At 42.8% G+C, this 26863-nt stretch overlaps 1 protein-coding gene across 2 annotated transcripts; it reads right to left on the reverse strand.

The window, feature by feature from the left end:
* Nucleotides 1-6672: 6672 nt before the first annotated feature.
* Nucleotides 6673-26175, reverse strand: LOC147442460 (cilia- and flagella-associated protein 61-like). Of its 2 annotated transcripts, none has more exons than XM_086528617.1 (7): nucleotides 26071-26175; nucleotides 21581-21726; nucleotides 21339-21500; nucleotides 19740-19854; nucleotides 18326-19644; nucleotides 8538-9103; nucleotides 6673-8277 (listed from the first exon to the last, which is right to left on the reverse strand). In XM_086528617.1, exons 2-7 carry the CDS (start codon nucleotides 21641-21643, stop codon nucleotides 7002-7004), a joined length of 3501 nt encoding a protein of 1166 aa, XP_086384743.1. In that variant the 5' UTR covers nucleotides 21644-21726; nucleotides 26071-26175; the 3' UTR covers nucleotides 6673-7001. The 2 variants fall into 2 exon arrangements, with proteins under 2 accessions (XP_086384743.1, XP_086384742.1); XM_086528616.1 differs by lacking the exon at nucleotides 26071-26175 and adding an exon at nucleotides 25885-25981.
* Nucleotides 26176-26863: the final 688 nt, after the last annotated feature.

The following is a 26863-nucleotide window of genomic DNA, read 5'->3' on the forward strand; positions in this document are numbered from 1 at the left end:
CAACATTCCCCCCTTCCCAAGCTTTGTCGTCCCTTAAAAAGGTATGTCATGGTAGATGCTCGAGGAATAATGTGTCTACAAAAGGAAATCGTGGATGAGGTAGCAAGCTCAATCATATGGAAATAAAGCATGAGGGGAAGGCAAAGCATATGTGTGGTAATGAGTAAATGCAAACAAGTATGAAGTGTTACATTGCCATTGAGGATAAATAAATTGCACTTACTAAAATTAATTAACCAAGAGTTTTGGGCTTATGGATGCCTCTTTCAATCAGTTAGCTATGACTAAGGATTACAACAATTACTCTAGTGCTAGCTAAGTTGTCTCCCTTGCACAAAAATGGTCTAGTCAGACGAATGCTTGTCCAACATCTCTTTTTTTTCTTTAGGAGGACACAAGTTAATTTAAAAAATTGTGTTTCCCTTGCATGACAATGGTCTAATTCGGGTTGGCAGCTCTATTTTTGCTTTGGGAAGAAATAAGTTAATAAAAAAATTTGTGTCTCCCTTGCACAAAAATGGTCTAGTCGGTCCGACTGCTCTATTTTCACGCAAGGGAGACACAAATTGCAAAAAAATTAAAAATTAAAAATCCCACTTGTGCAAAAACAGACTAGTTGGCGACTACACTATTTTCACCGAAGAGAGACACGAGCTATAAAAGATTTTGAATAGAAATATTTACAAAAGATTTGTGAGAAATAGGGACATGTGTCTCCCTTCTGTAAAATATGACTACTTGGAGGCTATTCCGACTACTCAATTGTTGCGCAAGGGAGACACATCTACAAAATCCAAAAATTGACTGAGTAAATATTGAACAGCAGTTACTCCAAGTATAGCATCCAAATCTTTGAATACGATATTGAACAGTAGATACTCCTAGTGCAAAAAATTCTTTTTAAATCGAGCTTCTGAAGCATAAAACATATGTTGTTGTCAATTGTGTATTATCCAAAATGGTGGAAGAAATGGTGTGAAGAGGACAGAGTTGATGAAAGAAAATCCCCAAAAAAATCGTGGAAAATATTGTTTGGGTGCGAACTCTTCTATATATAGTAGTGCATAATTATCTAGGTAAAATTTGATTTGGTACAAGTTACAATGCATGGATTTGACCATTTGGTAAGCAAGATTTGGTTTGCCACAAATTTCAATGCATGGATTTGACGTTGTTCATAATTAACATACTATATATAGCTCCAAATTCTATAAATGTCATTTTTGTTCAATCTTTTTTATTTTGTCAAAAATTTTGAGTGGGACTCATAACTCAAAATGATGCTTAGAAAGCACATAGGTGCGTTTTTCTCCTGGCTTTTTTTTAGGGGCAATTTTTGAAAAATTCATTTCTCTTCAAAGATGTGTCCTCCCTATGCGATGTCCTAAGGCTAGAACATGCCTTCGACAACAAAAACATTGCACAAAGAGAACAAATGTTAATGGTACCAAAAATCTATGTGTCGTTCTTGTGAAAAATCTTTGTTGCCCGGGCATTCTAAAATTGCGCAAGAAGGATGCAAGTTAGAATATATAGATTTTGTTCCATTTTTCAATATGTCATCCTTGTGCAAATTCTTTGTGTTCCTTCTAGACCTTTTGAAATCGCATAAGGATGACACATGTAAAAGTATACATTTTCTATCAAGTTTTTTGACATGTACCCCCTTGTACAAATTATTTGTTGCCAAACGCTTCTTCCGACCTTTTAGAATCATGCAAGGAAGAACATTTTTCCTCCTCGTAAACATACAGACATATTAACATATGATTAACATAGAATGGTTTATGGTTGAAACATGGTGTGATGTATATGGTTTACTGCCTTCCTCTTTTTGCAGAAAAGGTGCATAGTAGGAAGATTTGGAAGGAGTGGCCATTGAAGAGGTTGAAGAGACAAGTGATAATACTTTGATGGACCTAGTCTACAAAGTCAAGCAGCTATCAAAGTTTTCCTATGTCATGGAAATTCTTAATATTCCATTTGAATTGGAGGGTCTTGAAGGGTTTAGCAATGAAATTCTTGACTATCAGGAGGTTTTTACTCACCTTACACAGGAGCACAAAGTTGGCAACTTTGTACACTTTAATGATATTTTTAAAGCGGGTAATTTAACAAAGTTCACATGTTCCAAGAAGTTGGCATTACTCCAAGATGATTGGAAGCAAGTTCATAACCCCTTTGAGTAGCATGGAAAGCATGGTTGTAAGATTGTGATTGAAGACATTGCATTTTTGCTCTTTTTCAATCTTATTCCAATTGAGGAAGGAGAGCAAAAAACCCCTCCAAATCACATCAATTGTGAATGGCAAAGATGCTAAGGAAACGCCTCAAGATTTTAGAGAAGAAATGGAGAAGCACCAAGTCAAAGAGATTTTGGATGTGGCACAATCCAAGGCAATGGTAGAGGAGTCCATTCATATTCTAAAGAAAGAGCTTGATCCCTTGTTGTGTTGAGCAACCATGCCCACCTACAAAATAAACACTAAGGAGTATTTGTTGCTGCATGATATAAAAAATCTTTTTGATCTAAGAGAGGACTATTGCCTTGTTATTTTAGCAGAGTGGGTAGATGATGATAACGGCTTTGTGGACTAAAACACACCATGTCCATTGTCATTGCTTAACATAGAATTTGAAAAGTTCATTGATTAGTCTCATGTTGGAGAGAATGTATAAACTATTGTTAAAAGCTATGAAGAGCAAGGGCTTTCCACAGAGAAGAATTTCTAGCAAATTAAGTTCAAAGAGAGAGAAAAGAGAATAACCCAAGATTTTACATTGACCTCTGGAAAGAGAACCATTTTGAAGATGATGAAAGTCCTAAGGTAAAACAATATTTTTGGAAGCACATAGTTTAGGCCATTGAAACTTTCTTTCCTTTAATTGATTTGAGGTTTTTTTTTTCACATATTGATATTGTGGACCCTGACAAGTTTCTAGGGAGAGGGAAGGGATCCAGGCCTTTGGATATGAAGAGGGATCAGAGTTTGGGCCATTACATTGGAAATTCAGCAAGGAGACAATATCTATCTACCACAAGAAGCTTTCCCGATCACCCACTCTCCCCATACTTGCACTATTGGCTTTGTCAAGGGTGGTAGGTTCACACTCAATATTAGAGTAAACAAAACCATACTACTTGAAAAGCAAGAAGCCATTGGTAGATTCACATACAACACGAGCTGGAGTGGACAAAATCATACTTCTTGAAAATCAAGAAGCCATTAGAGTTTTTGGACTTGCTCCAAGATTTATGGGCTTAAGAAATGTATACTTTGACACTATGGCTAGTTATGCCCTTGCCTCTTCTGATGACATGTCACATAGGCAAGCATTTGAAGGGTTATAAGAAGCAGGAGTACTTAAAGTGGAGGGGGGAAAATGAAAAGCTTGATGTTGGCTCAAGCAACCATAATTGATCCTTGTATTATTCCTCATTTGTTGTCTTGCCTCTCTCTAGTGAAAAGACATTGTAAAAACCTTTTAGTTTGCAGATAACCGATTATATTCATCTTTCATTTTTTGTATACTTTGTATACTTGTAGCAATATGGGAATTGTCTGATAATTTTTTAGCTTCTTGTAATCTTGTTTTGTGCCACACTTGTCTGCAAAACCACTGGAATACTTCAACAATCGATTAGATTTTTTAGCTCCTCCACCATGTCTAGTGTGTTTGAAAAACTTGGTTCTTGTTTGATAGTGGGACTTCTCCATACGTTGAGTAGACCATATTGACAAGCTTCCATATTCTTTACAAAGCAAGGAGTGTGATTGCAAATAAGTGATGCACAAAAAAGATTATTTCTTTAGAAACTTATGCAAGTATTCAAGCAAATGAGTAGAATCAAAATTCATAATTATTACCATGTAGTGTGTGAAGTTCTTTGAGCTCCAAGCACTTATCATAGCTTTCTTGAATATCTTAAACTCTTTCTTAAAGTTGAAGAGGCCATTCTTTCCCCAATGACTTTTATCACAGTAAGAGAAGACTGAATCCAAGGCTTCCCACATTGCTGCCTTCTTGTTTCTTGCTCTGCGATGAACTCCATGGTCATTCACAGCATTGTGTAGAGCATTCCATTGGTTTTATTGGACTTCTCAATAACTCTACAAGGTGCATGCAATGTGCACCATGTGGACATTTGAAAGGGGAATATCTAAAACAGCTTGAAAGTTTGGATCTTTAGAGTGTTTATCTGGAACTTTGTTCCAATTAGCAAGACCCAGCTCCTTTGTTGCACCCATGTAGTAGATACAAGGTTTTCACAAAGCCTATTTCTTTTTTAGAGAGGGGAATATTCATCTTTCAACTCAACATGGATATGATAGATACCAAAGCTTGGATATGGGGAAGATGATGAGCTGGATATGGTAAAGAGAAAGGTACAGAGAGAATGAGCAAGGAAAATTTTGGACCGAAACAAAAAAATTGTGCATAGGAGGAAAATTTTTTGGAAAGGGACACATTCCCAAGAGATTTGAAAACGACATTGCATGTGGGGGCCCAAAATGTGATATCCCATGCACCTCGTGAAAAGGTGGAGTTTTTTCCCCAGTTTTTTAGGGTAGGATCTCTACTACCCCACCCACTGGCAGCATCATTGACCACTTGGCTGCACAGAGGAGAGAGCTAGAGGCCTTAGAACTTCAAAGGGAAGTTCTAGATCTGGGTACCACTGCCAAGAGAGCTCCCAAGGAGGAAGCTCCTCTAGATTCCAAAAAGGCCTAGAGGAGCTGGTATGGTACATTGTGTCACTCTGCAGGGCACCCTCCCCAAGACTATCCCCAAAGGGCATATTGTCACTTCCGTGAAAAGAGTGGCCATGTTGATAAACATTGTTACTACCTCAAGGGATTGAGGGCCAAAAATCTCTCTCTCTCTCTCTCTCTCTCTCTCTCTCTCTCTCTCCGGATTCCCCTCTTTGACGCGCGGACGCACACTGTGTCCAAGTTGTGGGAGTCTGTGGCCTCTCCCTCCCGCCCTCTCTGTTGTCTCTCTTTCTCTCTCCCTGGCAACAGGGTTGCTGGTCGTATGTAGGTTGTTGGGGTCATTCTCTCCCCACCATGATGCGGAGACTAGTGGCAGGACCTCCCTCCACATGTCAGGTAGACATGTTGGATGGCTCATCCCTCAATACCTCTCACAGCTTAATAGTGTCGTGGGACGGCCGGAAGTGCCATTGGCCATAATCGTCAAAGCTCCCCTAAGGACTGGTAGGGCTCTAATACTATGTGGATTTTCACACCAGGATTCCCTAGGAATCTAGCCATTTTCACACCTTAATTCTCACTTTGTAGCATGAATATCCCGAGAAGTGAGAAAATTAAAGATGCAAATATTCACTGCTCAAAAAATGAGAGGGGGTAAATATTTCACTGCTCAAAAAAAGAGAGGTGATGAATAGTAATGAAAAGAGGCGTTAGTCGAAAATATAATCCCTTCAAAGCATGAAAACTCACTTTTATCAAGGGATAGAGCATGCCAAGGAAACTCATCAACTGTCCTCTTGGCCAAAATTGACTTTGAGAAGGCATACAACGATTTCAAATGGACCTTTATCCTTCAATCTCTAAAGGACACTGGTCCAGGACGTTCTTTTATATATGTGCAAAGTTATTGTTGGACTTAAGCATACCAACTTATTGAGGATAGACATGAACCATGAATTTTGTTTTATTTTATGGAATTTGTATGAATTCGTGACAAATGTTGATTGTGACTATGACAATTTTGGGTGTGCAATTGGCATCCAAGCATGAACCAATGTCTTTTTATACGCATTGGCTATGAAACTGGATTCAAGGTGTCTCTAGCTAGCTTATCCATTCTAAAAATTATGGGAATTCACTATGGAGAGAATTTACTTTACAATGAAAATTGTGGGAATTCAATATGGAGAAGAAGAAGAAGAGAGTTTTAACATCCTAGGAAACTATCCCAAGAGACCTTAAAGATGTAGCTGACGAGGAGTTGAACTCAAGACCTGTTATTCAAGAGGGAAATGGCATAACCAATCTACCACTTGGGTGATAGAAAGGTTACACCATTTTCCTCTTTTTATTAGCGCTCACGCGTGCGCACACACACGAGAAGAAGAGCTATAATTTTTAAAAAAGGCATTTGAACTTAAATAGAATACCACATACTAGGCTCTGACTTGCCTATGGTACCTCGAGTGATACATGAGAGATTATGTGATCAAGCAATACAGTGTGTAAAAGCCATTCTCAAACCTGTGTCAAAGTGAACTCGAGGAGATTTGGTGCTCTCTAATGATGCTATTCATGAGCATATTGAAAAGGTGGTGGATATGTTTGAGAAAGTCATCTACTATTTTGTACTTCGATCAAAGCTAACTCTACTAATCGAACCCATTGTGTTTGGGGTAACCCTAGTACATTTTTTGTTGTATTATCCCGTCCTTTTATAAAATTAAAATCTCTCATCTTACTTGTTTTCAACTTCCCTAAAAGAGATTCATCATTGCACCACCTGTTTTAATACAAAATAAGTGACTTGGTCCATTTCTTTTGTATATGCTATACCCTAGTCTACTCAGCCCCAACCAGTGTTCGGGAAAAGTGTTCCTCAACTTAGCCTTGAACCGATTAAAAAAATACGACAGCCAGTTGAAGGGAGGCGGAAAAGGAGAGAATCCGCTTGAAAAATTCAAGAAAATAGAGTTAAATTGCAGAAAATGCCAGTTATTTTAAAAAATTTCCTCTTTGAATATGCCCTCAAAGGGAATTTGTATGTTTGTGAATTTGATTATTCCCGAACATTGACCCCAACCCATTTTGTAAACCCTCTTAACTCTGAGCCACTTCCTTGATTAAAAGAGCCTAAATAGGCCTCTCTCTTCAATAAATTTCTAGGTTTTTAGTCATTTACAGAATTCTAATCTTTTATAAAATACATCATTTAGTAGGCCTTGATGAATCTTCGCCTAGGGACAAAGCATATTGTCTCTCCAACTTCCATCACCCCTTGTTTGATCATTCATTTGGGATCAACTTTGCTCTTACACTGCCTTCTCTTCCACAGTCCAGTATAAGCTTCACAATGTTCTCCGCAGGAGATGAGAGTCTTGCTAGAATAACAGGAGCATTCTGTGGGTACTCAAAATGGACTTTTACAAGCTTGTCAACACCTGTTACACTTCCCAAGTTCAGAATAAGCTTCACGGTGTTTTCCTCCGTCGCCGCAGAAGAGAATCTAGTCCCAATGACATGATCATTCTGAGGGTGCTCAAAGTGGACTCTTACAAGCTTGCCATCGTCCTTAGCGGGGGAAGCAACCAGCAACCGAACATTTACCGTGTGTTGGTCTTCTTCAAGGACTTTGCTTGCATCCAAGCAATAAGACATCCCAATGCTTGAGCTTGAAATTTCATCCTCCACAAGTAGTTCCACTTGTGTCTTTTCCACAAGCACACCACCCTCTGCATTCTTAACAAATGTCAGCCTCACTCTTACAATTGGGCTTCCATTCTTATCAACAGCTTGCCATCCAGCTAACTTCTCTACGATTTGCCTCACCACAAGTTCCACCTCCACTTCAATTGAAGATTCTGACCTCGCACCTTCAAGTATTGCCTCTGCAGAAACATTCATAGCTTCTGAATTCACTAAATTCTTCACTATGTTTTCAACTACCAGCTCAATTTCTTCTTTGAGAGAGAGTTTCTTGCTTCCACCAGCCTCCACTGATGACGAAATCTTGAGCTGTGCTCTCACTATTTGCTCTACAATGCTTTCGACTGCAAGCACTAGTTCTTCTTGTACAGAGAGCTTCCTTTCTTCGCTCCGCTCTGCTACGTCGTTGTTCATTTGACTGCTAGCTTTCACTTCATCCTTTAAAATGGAAGCTTTACAACTACTATCCATGGACGCAACTGTGGAAACAACTTCGACCACTTCGTTGTCCTTGATCACGTCATCCTGTTTGCTCGGTTTTGCATTGGAGTGAGATCTCCCTGTGCTTTTCAACACACCCAACATACCTCTCCGGGGATGCTGATCTGACTTGCTCAAGAACCATGATGATGAGAAGTTTAGTCCAGGAAAGTCCGCTTTGTACACACTCAAGAACATGATATATGCATCTCTGACAACATCTTGGACAACATTCTGACTTTCAGGGGCATTGCTGACCATCTGGTAGACATCTAAGGACAACTCAGAGTAGAAGTCCAGAAACTTGTCGTGGAAAATCAGTGTAAACCATGGTTGTGCGAAGAAGCTGCTTATGTTCATCATAGCCTTGCTATTGCTGCAAGCACATCAAAGGATCAACATTTCTCTTCAGGTACTGAAGGAAACAATGTCTTTGACAATGTGTATATGAGTATAAATACATGCATGCCTTGTACACATGGCAATATAGATATATTCACAAGAGAAGCTGTGTCAATGAGAGCACACACGCACGCACATGCAGGCGTGCACTCCCACACACACACACATTCCACATTACTTCGCAATTGAATGCACAAGGAGCCTTTTTGAGCACCAAAAAGTAGAGCAACGTACCCTAAAGAAAGATTGCTTATTAAGGGATCATAACATCCGGCAAGTCTGATAAACTTCCATGCCTCCAAATTCACTTTACCCCAGTAGGTTATTGCTCCAAGTTCTTTAGTGTCTGTCCACTCCACCTTTAGTATCCACTCATCTTTCTTTACAATCAAAGGTTGCATGGGCTTGTCCTGGTTGCAACTGGTTTGCAAGGTGCCATTCTTCACTTTAAAGTAAACAAAATTTCCTGGCAGCAATGCAGAGACACCTTTGGCTAACATAAGCCTTGGAATGGATGTTTTCGGCCACATTTGTATCGGTCTTGCTGGTGGCAATGTTTCGAAAGGGTCCAGTAGTAGTCCGTCCCAAAGCTTACCATGACTGGGTAAATAATCAGTAAATAGAGAGACTATGGACTTTGCTAAAGATTGTCCAAGCTCATAAGAATTAAAAAGCTCATGTATCAAATGCTTCCCGCATTGACGGCTGAACATAGCGCTACTTCCACAAGCGAAGATGCTGGGATCATTGGTTTGAAAGTTCCCATCCACCACAATTCTCCCATTAAACACTAGGCCTTCCTGTGGCAACGCAATCAACAATTAAAAAATTAGTGGAGGGGCAAGATAAACTTGTCAATGTGATTGTGCCATGCATGCTTCAGAGGCCTGACAAAGCAAAAATAGAAAGACTTATGAACCATCTCAGCTATAAATGAGCTAAGCCTCGGATTAGAGGGGGCAATTGAAATGATGAGTTGGGTCAACAAACAATATGAGCACAATATATGAGCAAAATTTTCTGGCACCATTGAGAACGCTACATATATGCATAAAGGGGTTTTTTAAATGCTATGCCCCTTTAGAAATCCTCATTAACCTCTATGTGCCCAAGAATAAAGAAAAAAGAATCGAGTTCAGGCACATTGACACCAAAGGACAGGCTAGCATTCATATACCTCATAATATCACAATGGTAGTTCTTCGACAAGCTATGGAGCAGTTATATTTCCAGGAATGATTAGCTCTGCTTATCTTGAAGCTGGTCTTACTCAAGTTGGCACGTCTTCCAATGCCTATAATAATTTTGTGTCAAATCCTAGCAACAGTCTATACTTCTGAAGCTTACAGGGAAAGGTGGTATTTTAGAAAGAAAGGAAGTTATACATGACGTCATACAGAGACTATACAACAGAGTTGATACATCAGTCACAGAGGTGAGACTTGGTAAAGGGTTTTCTTTATGGGGCTTCCTACACATTCCTTTGGTTGTAGGAGACCAGGTCATACGGCAGCGGTATGCACATGCAGGGTAGTGCATGAGCAGAGACAGCACATAGAGGAGCGGGAGAGATGGGAGGCTCCACAGGAGTCTTCAGCCACAGGTCTGGAGTACATGGCCCCTCTTCTTCAGCCGCAGTACCATCTCTATCTCCAACAAGGCCTGATGACATACCCCCTTGTTTGTAGACAGTTCTGACAGAGACGAGATTCCTCTTGCTTGTACTCATGATGCGAGGAAAATTTTCCACCCCTTGTATTCGATCGGACTGTAGGTGTTAGGAGATCTGAGAGGCTGAAAAACAAGAATTAGGTTGGATGTATTTAGTCAAAATTGGATTGTCCCCTCTGATGCAATCGACATCTTGTATGCTTTATCATTGGAAATGTCCCCTCAAGGTGTTTAATTAAGAGAAGATTCATAAAAAGAGAGAGAGACAAAGGAAAAAAGATATTTTTACGTCTATTAGAGCCAAAGTTGGCCATGAGACAAATCAAATATTCATGGGTGTGTGTCCTTCATCTATCAGGAAAGGACAGAAGTCCAAAGTAACAAAATGTGGTCTTGTGGTGGGGGGTGATCCATGGGAGGCTAGGAGAAATGAAATGAAACGTTATATTAAACATCTTCAAAAGGCCAAAATGACCTATGAGACCAAACTGATACAAATTTGGTGGATCTAATACAATGTTCGAGTACAAAATAGAATGCAAGTAAAGTGAAAAACTAAAATCATCATCATCATCAATGCCGGAGGATGCCTGGAATCGGGTGTTGTCCGAGAAAGTACTGCATTGGTCATTGAAGAGCATCGTCAATGTCCGCCTCCATGAATAGTCGTATTGGACGTCTCCCATGTCGTGCTAGAATAGTCCTGATCCTCTGATGGAGCTTCTGTCGATGTCGTGGTCGACCTCGTAGACGTGGGTGTCTAGCTTTCCCCAGCTCAATGGCTCTGTCAACTAATATACCTCGAGTATAGGTGGGCTGTGAAGCTTGCTCATCTGACTACCGAGGTTCCTTGCTCTAAAGAAGTCGGTGATCTCCCTCTGTGAAGGTCTCCCACTGCCTGATCTCCTCAAGAGACTCTCCCTGTGTCTGCACAGCTCTAGAATTGGCACAACTCTGGCAAAAACAACCCGAGGCATCTCTGATCCTGACTTGCTCTTTAATTGTGTTGAGTTCTTCTATTATTGAGGGTTGCAGTTCTCCCTGATCTTATCTCGGTGAGATCCTTCTTGAGTGACGCAATCTCTTCATCTTGGGCCGTCACATGATCTTCCAGTGTAGTTATCTTGCTATCTTGGGCCAACACGCGTTCTTCGAGCATCTTTATTGTGCCCAAGAGGTTGCGGTTGATCTTGTTAATGGTTTTGGTCATTTCTTCTTTGCACTTTTGTAGGGCATCCTCTAAAGGGTCAACCTTGTCATTCTGCTTCCTCATGCTTGATAGCCACCAAAAACGAGAGGGTCGGAAAGTTCTGGTGGCAGAAAGAAGACCACACTATACGCACATGTGTTTCCACATTATGTATACACATACATGTCAAACATATATTTTGCGTACAGTCTGCGTGCCTTGCTGAATTTTTTTTGAAATCCCGCCCCCCCCCCCGGGCCGCAATTTCTGCAATCTGAAATTTCTTGAAAAACTGAATTTTCTGAATATCCTACAGGTCGATTTCTGCAATCTGGAATTTTCTGAAATTTTAATTTCCTGCTTCGCTGGTCCTGTCCAAATTGCTGTGTCTTGCCTACGCCTTCGGTTCTCCTTGGCTTTGTGCTCCTTGCTCAGCTCGCTGATGTCTTGCTTGTGCCTTCGCATCTGCTTAGCTCTAGAGAGGCAGTGCAGCAGGTGACGAGTAGCAAACTTTAACGCGCAGGCCTGTGCAGAAACCCTTACGCACAGGTGACGACCAGCAAACCTAACGTGCAGGCCCTGTGCAGAAACCCTAACGCGCACGCAACCTGCGCAGGCAAAAAACCCTAAACGCAGAGGCAGCGCTGTGCAAAAACCCTAATCTTGCAGGCACAGAGACAGAGAGAGAGAGAGAGAAATGAAATGAAATGAAATGTTATATTAACGTCTTCAAAAGGTCAAAGTGACCTATGAGACCAGAAAGTTACAATGTGGTGGATCTGATAAAAAGTCAAGAGTAAAAAGATGCCAAAATGACAAAATGACAAAATAAAATACTATGGAATCCTAAACTGCTAGGTGTGAACTAAGCAGCTAAATAGCTAGCTGGGATAGCTAGATCACACGAGATCCAGCATCGGTCGTTGGCGGATCTCATCAATCTCCTCCATGGTCAGTAGTCTGACTGGGCGTCGTGCATGTCGAGCCAAAGTGATCCGAATCCTCTGATGCAGCCTCCGTCGATGCTGTGTAGTCCTCCACAGTCGTGGACGTCTGGATCTCCCCAGCTCCGTCGCTCGGTCGATCAGTGTGCCTCTGGTGTAAGGCGGCGAGCTCTGCTGTGGTAGTAACTCCTCCGGGTGTCCAGTGGCAGCTTTAAAGAAGTCTATGATCTGTCTCTGAGACTGGCTAGCCTCTCCTCTCATCAAGCTCTCTCTGTGTCTGCACAGCTCGAGCAAAAACAAACCCTCTGATCCTCGTACCGCATGACTCTAGAGAATGGTCCAAATCCCTCTCTGAACAAGCAATGGAAGCGGCCTCGTATCTCGTAGTAGACGGGGCAGTGGCATGTGTAGTGCAACTCTGTCTCAGGCTCGATGTCATACAGAGGGCATGTCCCGGCCTCTGCTGGTACTCCGCTGTATCTCCCAGTCTCGATCCGCAACTGGTGTGAAGATGTGCATATCTGGCCAATAGCACATCGTATCCCATGAGACAAGTGGGTGTCCATGTATCTAGGCCTCGTCACAAAACCATCCTCCGTAAGCTGGAGGAGATGCTCTCTGTAGAAAGCCATCTTCGTGCCCAGCTCCTATGCTGGCTGTATCCATGTCCTCTTGGTGTCTAGCTGAGTCAAGTCTTGGTGAATGAGCCTGGTGATCTCGGACTGTGTAAGTCACAGAGAGAGAGAGAGAGAGAGAGAGAGAGAGAGAGAGATGAAATGAAATGAAATGTTATATTAACGTCTTCAAAAGGCCAAAATGACCTATGAAACCAGAGCGTTACAATATGGTGGATCTGATACAAAGTCAGAGTAACCAAATGAAATGACAAAATGAAATACTATGAAATGAAATGAAATCCTAAGCTGGTAGGTATGAACTAAGCAGCTAGCTGGGATAGCTAAATCACAAGTCATAAGAGATCCAGCATTGGTCGCTGGCGGATCTCATCAATCTCCTCCATGGTCAGCAATCTGACCGGGCGTCGTGCATGTCGGGCCAAAGTGATCCGAATCCTTCGATGAAATGACAAAATGAAATACTATGAAATGAAATGAAATCCTAAGCTGGTAGGTATGAACTAAGCAGCTAGCTGGGATAGCTAAATCACAAGTCATAAGAGATCCAGCATTGGTCGCTGGCAGATCTCATCAATCTCCTCCATGGTCAGCAATCTGACCGGGCGTCGTGCATGTCGGGCCAAAGTGATCCGAATCCTTCGATATAGCCTCCGTCGATGTTGTGTAGTCCTCCGCAGTCGTGGGCGTATGGATCTCCCCAACTCAGCCGCTCGGTCGATCAGTGTGCCTCTGGTGTGAGCCGACAAGATCTGCTGTGGTAGTAGGTCCTCTGGGTGTCCACCAGTGTCTGCTCTAAAGAAGTCTACGATGTGTCTCTGAGACTGGCTGGCCTCTCCTCTCATCAGGCTCTCTATGTGTCTGTGCAACTCCAGCAGAAACAAACCCAGGCATCTTTGGTCCTCGTACCTCATGACTGTGGAGAGTGGTCCAAAGCCCTCTCTGAACAAGCAGTGGAAGCGGCCTCGTATCTCGTAGTAGACGGGGCAGTGGCATGTGTAGTGTAACTCTGTCTCAGGCTCTATGTCACACAGGGGGCATGTCCTGGCCTCTGTTGGTACTCCGATGTATCTCCCAGTCTCAATCCGCAGCTCGTGTGAAGATGTGCGTAACTGGCCAATAGCACACCGTTTCCCATGAGACAAGTGGGTGTCCATGTATCTGGGCCTCGTCACAAAACCGTGCGCCGTAAGCTGGAGAAGATGCTCTCTGTAGAAAGCCATCTTCGTGCCTAGCGCCTGTGCTGGCTGTGTCCATGTCATCCTAGTCTCTAGCTGAGTCAGGTCCTGGCGGATGAGCCTGGTGATCTCGAACTGTGTAAGAGTCAGGGAGGGTGCATCCAGTGAATACTGAAAGGGGGGCAACTTGTCCATGTCATCCTGGTCTCTAGCTGAGTCAGGTCCTGGCGGATGAGCCTGGTGATCTCGAACTGTGTAAGAGTCAGGGAGGGTGCATCCAATGAGTACTGGAAGGGGGGCAACTTGTCTATACTGAACCCATGCGCCTGGAACCATGATGTCATCTCCCCATACCAACATGATGTATCTCCCTGCATGGCTAGCTGTCGAGAGGACTAAAGTGCAAGGCGGGCGTATCTGTCTCTTGGGAAGTTCCCACATGCGGTGTATGAAGGAGACAGATCTGGTGAGCGCCTCCACCACTAGTGGGGGGGCAGCTAGCTCTGCTCGGATAATGGCACGTGGTACTAAAGCCTTGGCTCTAATGAGCCGCGAGATCATAGAGACCAGGGGCTTCTCCATGTCCCCCCATCCATCAGTGCGACCTATCCTCCCGTGATGATCCAATGAAGGCCCCCAAATCTCAACTCCATAGAGCAATGCAGAAGCCACCAAAGTGTCAAAGAGCCACAGCTTCGTCCGAGGCTCCTAAAACTGTAACTGTGAACACATCCTCTCCAATCTACCCAATGTCGAATGGGCTCTGATCAATCTAGTCTCCGCTGCTCTCCTCAATGAAAATGTTGGTCCACTAAAAACCACTCCAAGGTAAGTGTAAGCATCTGTATACTCCACCATCTCCTAGCCGTATGTGAATGCGGGCGTTGATCTCCCGATCCACTTTGGGGTGGTATTGAATACCATGACCTTGGTTTTACCAAGGTTGACAGACAAACCACTTTCATGGGCAAATCTATGCAAAGCATCCAAGTGACATTGCATCCCCTCCGGAGAGTCGGAGATCACCACAATATCATCAGCATATAACAATAGCAGAATCCATGTCCCTGCCAGCGATGCACCTCTGTCCCCATCTCTCTCAATGTAGTCAGAAACCTCATCCACATACATACCAAATAGAGTAGGAGAGAGCGGGCAGCCCTGCTTCACCCCAATAGTGGAGTGAACCGGTGTAGATAGACCCTCTGAGGTGTGTACATGCCCTACTACTAATCTGTACAATGCCATGATCCCCCAAATGAGCTCTGTGGATACTCCCATCTCCTGTATTCTGCGCATCAATCTAGCTCTGGGTACTGTGTCAAATGAATTGCAGAAGTCCCCAAAGCTACAATAGATCCGTCTCCCACGGGATCTGCCCTCCTCGATGGCCCTGAGTGTCTAAGATATGGTCAAGAGTAGAAAAACCTCTCTTGAACCCTACCTGCCCAGCTGCACGCACTCCCTCTCTCTCTCTCTCTCTCTCTGCCCATCTACTTAGTTGCTACTCAAGAATGGATGCGTACAACCGTGCCAGTGTGTGTCCAATCATGATAGTGCGATAATTCCCGGGCTTCATGGGGTCTCCTGATTTGAAGATAGGTACAATCGTAGATCGGCTCCAAGTATCAGGCAAGCCCTCACACATGGCACAGTTAAACATCACTGCTAGAAGCTCTGCTAGTAGATCTCTGGCATGCATGAAATGCTCAGCCACCAGGCCATCATGATCATATGCTCTTCCAGTCCTCATCCTGTCAATGGCCTTCTTCACCATCTCAGCGATGAAAAAAGCATGTGTGTGTGGGCATGCATCGGGGGGGTCGGGAAGGGGCGGCTGTCCAGAAACTGTGTACAGTGATGATGCATACTGACCCCAGGTATCTGTAGAGGAAATGGCAGGAGGAGGAGACAGCTCATGGAAGAGCCGCCATGCCTCACGTGAGTCCTGACTCAAGAATAGCTGGTAGAGATCCTGCTCTAGTCGAGCCAAAAAAAACCTCTTCTTCCGCCGCACTAGGCGTCGAAAGTCAATCTCTGACTGTTTGTGAGTGATGTCCCCCAAAAGCACTTTCCTCTGAAGTCTAGCTCTAGTCTGGCGGCATTCCTCATCATACCAGCTGTTCTGAGGCATGCTCCCAGAACGGCGTCTATGCTCAGGTTGGGTGTGTGGGTATGCCTCTGTTGCTGCATCATGTAATGTCTGTGTCAGTATAGTAGTAAGCTCCTCCAGGGGTCGCCCTGGCTCCTCAGTGCATAGACGTCTATAGATCCCGTCTATGTATACAGAATCCGTCTCCCGCGTGAAGATGTAGCGAGTAGGAGCTGCTACACGTGAACTGTGTGCTACACTCAACTGGAAAGAGATGGTCAATGACACAATAGCATGATCGACTGCCACCCCAATAGGTCTGGGCCCAACTATGAGATCCTAGATACTAGAGATGAGGCTTGGTTGTGCCATGACATAATCCACTGTGTTGGCTCCGTGTCTGTGTTGAAAGCATGTGAAACCTCCCGCAGCGGGAAATCTCTGTAGGCCATTCAAGATGGCCAATCCATGTGCAGTCCCCATGTCTATCAAGTGCCGTCCATACTCAGTATGTTCCCCATCTTGTGATAGTCTGGATAGGCCCGTTTCTGTAACATCCAGCTCTCTCAGCATCTCCTCTGAAGTATCATAAAATATTGTCTGATAATGGGCAGTCCTGGCATTAAAGTCCCCTAGAATGATAATGTCACCATCTCTAGAGAATTTCCATATGTCATCATCCAAAATAGAGAAGGGGAACTGTCCTCTGGGTGGAGCATATACTGACGTACTCGGGGGAAAGTAGCAAATAGCAATGTAAAGATATCTGCCATTCTCTGCTCTCAATCTCACCCACATGTACCTAGCTTGCTCATCCCTGCGAGCTACATGTATCAATGGCTGCAACTCCTCCTTGAATAGCATTGTCACTCCTCTTGAGCCCCGTCGTCTGTGTTGTGATCGTGTCTCCTGTCTACAAGTTGTCTCCCATCTCTATCCACTAATGTGAGGCATAGACTGCCCGGGGGCCTGATGTGTCTCAAAGTAGAAAATGATGTCTCTCCCACTAAAACTCTCCTCAAAAGCACCCACATCAAGACGCATAGATCCATTACAATTCCAGGTAGCAACTTTGAGTGTGGTCCCATAGGTCTCACACCGTCATGTGGCGCATGGCTCCAATATCACCACTCTTCCGTCTCGGTAAAAAGCAATCTTACCTTTTTCCCTTGCCGCTCTAATTCTGGCATTACCTCTTGCATATGGGCTACCTGTGAGAGGGTAAGGTCATCCCCAAAAAAGATGCCCATCTTCTTAAGAGTTGGTCTCTTCTTCAAAAAGTCCTTCTTCGCTTCCATGGAGGGAAAACAAAGGATAAGTGCCTTTTCTTTCGAGGTTTCCCCCTTGCTCCCACTTTTCTTGTTGCCCACTCTCCAAGCTCTCATCAAAGCCATGAGTTCTTTTACCTCTTCATCTACATTATCTTTGTCTTTTAGGCCGCAAATTCTCACGTATAGAGAGCGTACACGTCTTCTTTGCTCCTCTTCTAGTGTCAGGTTGATAATAGTGGGTGTGGATGTTGTTTCCTTACTTTTCCCTTTCTTGGCAACCTCAATCCATTTCTCAGCCTCGTCTGCTTTCTGTTGAGTCTTTGTGATAACGTCCACCCAAGAGGTCGTCATTTCTTTATGCTGCTCTTCCCCAGCAATGAAATTTTAAAATGACGTCTTCGAAAGCCAAAATAACCTATGAGACCAAAGCCATGTGTGACTTTAGCGCAATGTGTAGGGCACATAAAAATAAAAACAAATGAGGATACCTAGAGTAGGTATGCAAGCCTACCCTACATCCTCATCATCAGCATCACATAATACATCATCTCAAAACATACGGGGAGGGAGAGAACAAGAAGAAGAAGAAGAGGATTTTAACATCATCTCAAAACATACGGGGAGGGAGAGAACAAGAAGAAAAAGAAGAGGAGGGAGAGAACAAGAAGAAGAAGAAGAGGATTTTAACATCATCTCAAAACATACGGGGAGGGAGAGAACAAGAAGAAAAAGAAGAGGATTTTAACGTCGTAGGAAACTATCCCAAGAGATCTCAAAGATCTATCCAATGAGAGTTGAACTTAAGACCTGTTATTCAAGAGGGAAATGGCATAACCAATCTACCACACTTGGGTGATAGAAAGGTTATACCGTTTTCCTCTTTTTATTAACACACTCACACACCCACACACACACCCGAGAAGAAGAGGATCTTAACGTCGTAGGAAACTATCCCAAGAGACCTCAAAGATCTATCCTACGAGAGTTGAACTCAAGACCTGTTATTCAAGAGGGAAATGGCATAACCAAGAGAGAGAGAAACCTTTCTGATGGCTCGAAAGAGAGTTTGATCAACATGTGGCTGAGTACATGCCACCAGCAGCTTACACGGTTGCTTGATACAGATGCCACCATCATTGATCTGATTTAGTGAGCTAAATGAGGCCCGAAATATTTTCTCCAAGCCCACAGCTTGCAACAAACCTTCTTTTCCACCAGGAATAACTTCTAGCAGCTTGAAACCTGACCTTTCTATCACACCTGCAGCCCGTATTTCTTTCATAAGTGATGCAGCAATAAAACCATCTTGAAAGAAATGTTCTGCAAATGAGTCCAGGGGCTCAAATTCAGGGTACACTACAACCATAGAGCTTCCTGGCACACCCTTGGACAGCAGAAGATGTATGGAGCAGAAGGTTTGTAAGCTTAGGCCATATATGACAACCGGCAAGTCCAACTTGAAAACATTTAAAGCATTCTCATTTATCATGATAGAGAGTTCATCTAAGTTTACCACTCCCTTGTTTGAATCAGCTTGAATCTTAGCTCTTGTTTGGTCTTGTAAACCAACTGTCAGTATAAGATAGTCATACTGCAGCTTCTTCCCAGTCGTGAGCTGAACGCACTTAGCTCTCTTGTCAAAGTCGACAACGGTATCTGTAACCACCTTCACTAAGCAGTCAATCCCCATCTTTTGGAAAGCATTGGCAGGACCAAGTTCAGCATCAAGAAGTGTTTTGCTACCGTCACAAAGGGACTTCAAGCCAAAAGGTGAAATAAGAGTGAGATTGGAAAATTTGACGTTGGTGCAAGTGATCATTTTATTCAGATAGGCTGCAGCAACTTGAGATGCACCCACAACCACTATGCGAGAGTTCACAAGGGTTCTTTTCCTGCTGAGAAGCCTGTGTGTCATCATAAAGAGGGCACAATCAAATCCCACATATTGCCCAGTCACTGTGTTTGCGGTATACTGCTGAACGCTGCCACGAAAACTAGAACGTGAATTGGGGGACACTTGTGTCCAAGTGCAAGGAGGGCTCATAGATGAATGCCACCTACCAGGTACAAGAACCATATCTTCAAGCATATTTGAGACATTCTGACCTTGAAAGACGGGCAGAAAAAGTATAGTTTTTGTCATCTGCCGCATTATCTCTCTCAAAAATAGCCTCTGACGGTTCGCAAAAAGGGGATTCAGACAAAAAAGAGTCAGCACTGCTTGGCAAGTTTCCTGGTGTTGATCTATGTTCATGAGCTGCCTGAGGTCGAAATGGCTGATCAATGCATTAGCTGGACAATTAGTATCCACAAAGGCGACGCCTATGACCTCTGCCCCGCAACTTGCCACCAATGCCATGCCTGCATTATGTATAGTACTACAGAAGTGAAAAGACAAGACTTGCATGCCACATGAAGTTAAGTTTCTATCGGAGTAAATTCGCGGAGGTACTTACATCCTTTTGTTGGTTGTTCAACCCAATGAGAAATGTTAGTAAAGGTTTCAGAACCCCTCAAAAGATCTCGTATACTACCCATATCTTGTGATGCTGCTAACCGCACCTCAAAACCCTGCGAAAAACATAAGGCAGTTAAGTTAGACTAAAAACTTCTGCTTACATTGTCCTCATTGCTTACAATCTATATAAAACTTGGTTACAGAAATGGTATATGAACCATGATATCTGTATAAAGCTTATTTACAGAGAACAATGGAATTTGAGGATGTGATTGCAAGTTTGCTGTACAGGTTGCCCATTTCACTATGATGAAAACGCTTTTCCAAAATTCCATTGCTTTGCAAAATAATGCATAATGTGTTTCACAATGTGCATAACTCATTTGATTTTTTCACTAGTTTTAGTCTCTCCCTTGGGCGCTTGACGGCAGGGAATGGTCTGTTGGTGACCATTCCCTGTAATGTATGCTCCCCCACGGCTCTCAACAGAGGCTCCCCTGGGCGCTTGACGGCAGGGAATGATCTGCTGGTGACCATTCCCTTGTAATGCATGCTCCCCCACGGTTCCCGGCCTCCACCGGTCGCCATGCAGTTGCCTGCATTACAGGCAATGGTCACCAACAGACCATTCCCTACACCTTCTCAAGTTATTCAAGCATCTGAATGAGGCAATTCTCGAATTTCTATGTAATGGTTCACTGTAAAACAATCCTAATTTCAAGCCGCCAATAACATTGTGCCCCTCTAATCATCACTCATAGATATCCATTGATATAATATTCCAGATCCCTAGGAGCCGATGTTCAGGAGATTTAAAGAAATGAAAATCTACACGCTACATCACAGAAATCCCCACCATGGGAGCTCTGGAAATGGCCTTCCAGAGTTTCCCAAAAATTCGATGGTCCTAAAATGTATAAGTGCCTTAGATCAGCAATTAACAATTTTCTTTTTTCTTTTTCACGTTCAGCAATGGTTACTTTAAAAGCCCCTTCTTATCCAAACGACAACAAATTGAAGGCTTTTTGCATATCTCTCTGTAACAATCATACACCATAAACTTCACAATAAGAGTCAAAAAAACTCCTCTACTAATGTTTCCACCATGTCCCAAAGTTCTATCAATTTTAAGATCTCTCAAGCAAAAATAATTTTATTTACTTCCAAGATTCTATCAGACAGGATTTTTTACTGTATCAATTTTGTTTTGTCTCTGAGTGGAATGTCCTGTTGCTCATGTTTCCGATATAAATTGAAGCAGTTTCTAAACATGATCAACGGGAAACACTTCATGCAACTTAGTTATAGCCACAAAACTGGAGGCACAAACTAGACAGCACACTTTTATTTCCTTTTGACACTACTTGGGATTGGATGCACATAGAGATGCAATATGTCATATACAGGTCTTTAGCTCTAGCTATCCCGCAGAAACAATTGATATATAGCAAACTCATAGACTTATTGTGAATAATGGAGCAACTCTAAGTCTTCTAGTAAGCTTAACATCCGTGTAGAAAAACGCACATCTGTTTGTTTTTTGTACCAAACCTTTCTCATAATGTGAGAAAACTTATTAAGTTTTGTTTAACCTTACATTGGCTAAAGACTTTTGATGAAGAACATAGAGCAGCACATCCTGATCTTCAGGTGTTTCTCCTGTCCAATCTGTCCTTGGGATAAATGTAAAATACTGAAGAAACTCTGGTGCTGGACAATTGTATGGCAATTGCACTACACAGTATTCTTTTCCTTCAAACTTCAATAAATTTTAATTTCAGTTTCAGTCCTCTAAGTTAACTGTCAAAAACAGAAACAACGCATCAAATATCAACTTACGACAAACGCTGCAGCAAGAAAATCACGTGCTCTGTGACTGAACTCCTCCTCTAGACAAAACATTGTTATTTGGAAAGCATTTTCACACAAGCTTTGTACGTTTATCTCATGATTGTCGAGTGCAGCATTTTCCTCCTGAGAAACAACTGGAAAAGGTCGAAAGAAGTTCACAGTCAAAACATGTGCAGCATTTTTGTACAAGAGAAGAATCTTCTATTAAAATGAACACCCTTAGGGCACACTCCCCAAGATAAAAAACTAAAAAATATGCCAATTACCACAGAGGTGTGATCCCAAGATGCACAAATAAACACTCGACAATACCAAGACTATTTCTTGGATAAGACTATTTCTTGGATCTCAATCTCTCATATCTCCCAATATATAAATCATTATCGACTTGGAAATAGATCCTAACGCTGTGTCATAAGAACAAGCAAGGAAAATATCTATATGAACCACATGAATGAAAAAAAAAAAATCCTTAGCAGCATTGTCAAGCATGGAGAAGCAGGTAGTAACAGGGTGTTATAGCTGCCAAAGAAGAGGAAACCCTGAACGATAGAATCCCTGCACCTGTAAACCTGTGTAACTCATAGAGACTCTGTCTGACTTTCTCCTCCTTTGCTTTGCTTCCCTCCTCCTAGCTCTCTCTGCCTCTGGTCTCGGAGCACCTCAACACTACTGTGGAGTCCTCTGTCTCTTTTAGACATCTGTCTTGTCTAAACTCTATTAGGTCGCATAGATCAAGCTGCCATATGTCCTGCTCTACCGCAAACAAATCAAAAAATATCCTTCGAGGCCTTGTCAAGCTATGGAGAAGCAGGTAGAAGCAAGTGATACAGCTACCGAAGAAGAGGAAACCCTGAACAATACAATCTCTGAACCTGTAAACCTGTGTGACTAAGAGACTGTTGTATTTTCCATACTCGGTTCTTTCAGCAAACCACCTCTCCGTACCGGGCAGCCAATAGATCTCGTATCTATCGCACGTCGATTGGCTTGCCGCAATGTGCAAGGTCCGCTCTCAATGAGTGGAAAAGAAAAACGAGGGGAGGTTGACAAGCCCTTCTTTTCTGCGTTACCTGCTACTCTTTAAAAACACAGATTAGAGAGATTGACACACCAAAGTGGTCTTGGGTTACGTGCAATCTCAACAAGCAAAAAAATAAAAGTTGTGGTTCTTTATGGCTTAATGGCCCTTAAGACAAAGCGATGAAGATGGGAGAGCGCCTGATGCGCGATGGAATCAGGGTGGGAGTGGCTAAGAGGTCTGGGGCAAGGACACGAACCTTCTTAGAGAGGCTCTTTAGGTTCTTTTCTTGAGTGATGATACCAAACACTGCCAAAGAGCTCTGATACCAATGTAATGTGCAACAGAAGTGATTTAAAGTGATTTAACTCGAGTGCTCAATGCTTAATCAAGGTTTCTTTTACTTCTTGAGAGAGATGTGCTAGACTAGATAGAGAAGAGAGATACTGTGAGCGAAAGTTTTGTGAGTTGTAGAGAGAGAGAGAAAGGAGACTAACACCAAATGGGGTCCCAAACCCCCCTCCAAGGGTCCCCCCTCTCTATCGCTAGAGAGGTATTTGCTTTAAATTGCACAAAATGCTGATACAATGGTCCTAGATGCTGTGATACTAATGGGATCTTGCTATTTATGCTTGGATCTGCAAGGCTAAGGGCTGGAAACTGAAAATGCTAATGGAACTGATGGGGAGCAACTTGACAAGCCTATGGGCTGATCTGCTATTGCCGATGTTGAGGGTGTTGATGATGATGATGAGGATGGGCTGAAATCTGAAAAATGCTGGCCAGTTCAAGGGCTGAATCTGAAAATGCTGAAGTGATTGGCTGAATATGTGACGGTGCGGCGAGGTTAGGGCTGCAAACTGAAAACATTGGTGCTGATGGGGTGTTGTAGGCTGAGCTGATGTTGTATGCTAACCTGGAGCAAAAACTCAAGGGTGTACTACGGGTGGTTAAAATGTCACTTATAAGTTAATGAACTCACTTATAAGAGGTGCTTCACATGCAAGTAAATACCTAGGCTGGGTACTAATGCAACTCTATGGGCATTGGGAACACTCCCCAGTGCCTACACCTAGCCAACACTGGCTGTGCTCGTGCAATCAAAGGGTATGCAACTACGGTAAAGTGCCTGGACATGCACGTTCTGCGTTAGGCTCACAAGGGTGCCAGAACACTTGCTAGGTTGTCCTAAACCCTAGAAATAGGAGTTATAGCTTGTCCACATGCACATAGGGTTAGATGTGCACCTGACACAGTGGCATGGTCAATAAGTTATGGATGAGCCCTTGGATATGAGACAGAGCATGATAGCCTTGCGATTTGGCTCATGGCGGGTCGACCTCAGCAATGCTGGTGCCCGATGCCCGATTTTGCGGCAACAGCTTGGACACGAGAGAGACCTCAGATGGGAGCTCATTAGTAGCCTTGGCCATTGGTTTCTATGGCAGTCTTGCTGCTTTAGAGTGTTAAAAGGCAGACCTAAGCCTCGAGCAGTGAGTGTGTGCTTTTTGGTTGGAGCTCATCGTGGTTGCATCCACTGACGTACCTAGGTTGCATCCACTGACGTACCTAACCCGGTGTTCCCATACCATACTTCCCACACGTATCTTCCGTATTCTATCAATCAATTACTCTCACATATTTCCCTTTTTTAAAATTAAAAGTGGTGTGGTGCTAGAGCCATATTTTACGCTTTGAAGTTCTTTCTATTAGTTAGATAGCATCATTGTAGCCTCACTTGAAATATGTGTCCTATGTATGTAGTTTACCTAAAATTTTAAACCAAGACTTTTGTCTTTGATCAAGTATGTAGAAATAACCTAATTTTGTGTTTTTTTTTTTAAGCATTGCGTACCTTGCATAGCTCATCCAAGGATGACGAACAATACACATATCATATCCATACCTAAAGTATGGCACCTTACGTAGCTAACTATCTTGGAGCTCATACACACACTTCAAGGCTAGTAGGACAAGATTCAGGGCAGCCCTGACACTGCAGAGAAACGCCACGCTTTTAAAGAGCTGTGGCAGCAAAGTACTTTCTTCACAATGGGCCAAGGCATTCACTAGCACTATCGGCGACATGTGTAGCTCTTCCCTCCTTCCATTTCGTTATCTGTTGTATACGTATTGTTCAGCTTGCGAGAGTCTCTCCCCTTTTGGTTCTCATACCATGTACCCTCTTGATAGGAAAGTTGTAGCCCTAGGGTAGTTTCAAAAAACTAATGAAAGGATCATTTTTATCGCAAAAAAAAGGTCACTACAGCACCATAAGGTCCCTTATTCCTTGATGAGGTAATGAATAGAAGAATGGGTTAGTCTATGTTCGTGAACAGCCTGCCATACCCAGCCCGGGCACATTGGCCCTTCACCCAACAGGGCTCACTTGATGTGCCTCCACGCACTTTGCACTGCAACCCTACAGTCGAGAGAAAGTTATTATTGGAGCATGTTATCATTCTCAGTCTATGGCTCATTGGAGAACTCAGTGCTTTTGCATCTTTGAGATCTTGGTGACCCCTTTCGAGACCTTCCAAGACCTATGGTTCAAGAGGCACACACCCTATGGAGCCAGTACAATCATCAATGAGGCAGCTTGCACAGCAGGAAGTGAGGATCACAGGCTTTCAACAGTACCTCATGGAGTTGGTTCCATCTTCCCAATAGATTGTAGCTTCAATTTGCTGGCAGTATGGGCCACTGATGTGGCTTCCCCACCTCCATTGTTTGGATTTTCTTTTGAGTTTTGTTGCGTCTTGGGAGAGTCCCTTGGGCCTTGGCATCCTACCTTGTACAGGGAAAATTTTTATTGCCCTTCAAGTATTTGATTAACTGATGAAAGGGTATTTTGTGGAAAAATAAGCAACATAAAGACGTGGTTGAGTGATGTAAGTGCTAGATATTATGGAGTCCTCTGCATTCAAAATTCGTTCCACATAACACTTGCAAACCAATTCGCGGTGTTTGAAGAGCTTATGTACATGCCACAATAAGATACTAGAATCACAAGGCAGAAGAACATAATATCGTCGCATGCGAGCATGAAGTGTACATATTTTAGAGTTTTTATTTCATTCTTTTTCATTTATTTCCCAGCTGATTATCCTACATTCAAGGGTGATTCCGTTGATTTTAAAGGAGCTCAAAGGAGCCAGGGGATCTCCAAGGAATACTAACACTAGAATTATGGTCCATGCTACAAATAAACCAATGATGTAAGAAAGTATTTTATCTCCCAGGTAAAGAGATAATAAAATAAAAATAGTACCCATGTGGATAGGGGATTCAAGAAGTGCACTCTCGTCTTCATTAGTTTCATTACTTGGTAAATCTAATCTTTGCATCGCATTTCTCAGATCTTTAGGATCTTGTCCAACCTACAAATAATTCTTGTATACTTGAGGTACAGCACGCAGAAAAAATATTATCGAACATTTTCTTTGAATGAACTTACCTCAATAGTTGCCAAATAATTGGAGACATCTGGCATCGAACGGATAAAGAACTTGGAATCAAGTTCGTGTGTTACAGCGATCACACCGACCAATTTACTGTCAATCTGCAAAAGAGCGAAGTGAAAGAGCTAAAAAATTTTAAAAGTAAACACAGACCTTCCATAGAGATTCACTTGCAAAATTTCAAACAGCCAGTCCCCAAAAACAACATGAATTTTTCAATCAATACAACTAACGGGAAAGAAAGTCGAGTAACGGCAGTCATTTGTATACACAATCATGAGTGTAAATCATAGATACTAGAATCCTTTGTCCACAAAGAAAATTGGCCAAGGTTGTAAACATAAACGATAAACCATGTGAAGCAAGGGTTAAGTGTTTGTTGACAAAAGGGGAGGTGTTAAAAGGTTCACCTTATAGATGCTTTCACTTCTAATTTCTGGGTTTGCTACTTGTGCACAAGCCCTTGGTTGTGAAAAAATCACCCAATTGCCTACAACTAGGGGCATTCCACACTAACACAAGTCATTGGCTTGCATCTCCCTTACTTTTCAGGTATTCTCTATTTTCTAATTACAACATGTGTGTGCTTTGATGTTCTAGGGTTTATTTGGTTGCCGTACCTATCATACCCAGGCTTTGCTGGGCACCCCAGGTCCAATTGTCATCCCAATCATGAGCAGAGCTTGCTTGCCCAACAATCCCCCTCTCCAAGATTATAAGAAGTCAATGCCTACTCTCAGAAGATGGCCGTGACAGGCCCCCCTAAGCAATGTCTGAGCAGTGAGCTGT

This window comes from Adiantum capillus-veneris, chromosome 14, assembly GCF_014529385.1.
Source record: "Adiantum capillus-veneris isolate H3 chromosome 14, ASM1452938v2, whole genome shotgun sequence".
In the NCBI taxonomy this organism is placed as follows: Eukaryota; Viridiplantae; Streptophyta; class Polypodiopsida; order Polypodiales; family Pteridaceae; genus Adiantum; species Adiantum capillus-veneris.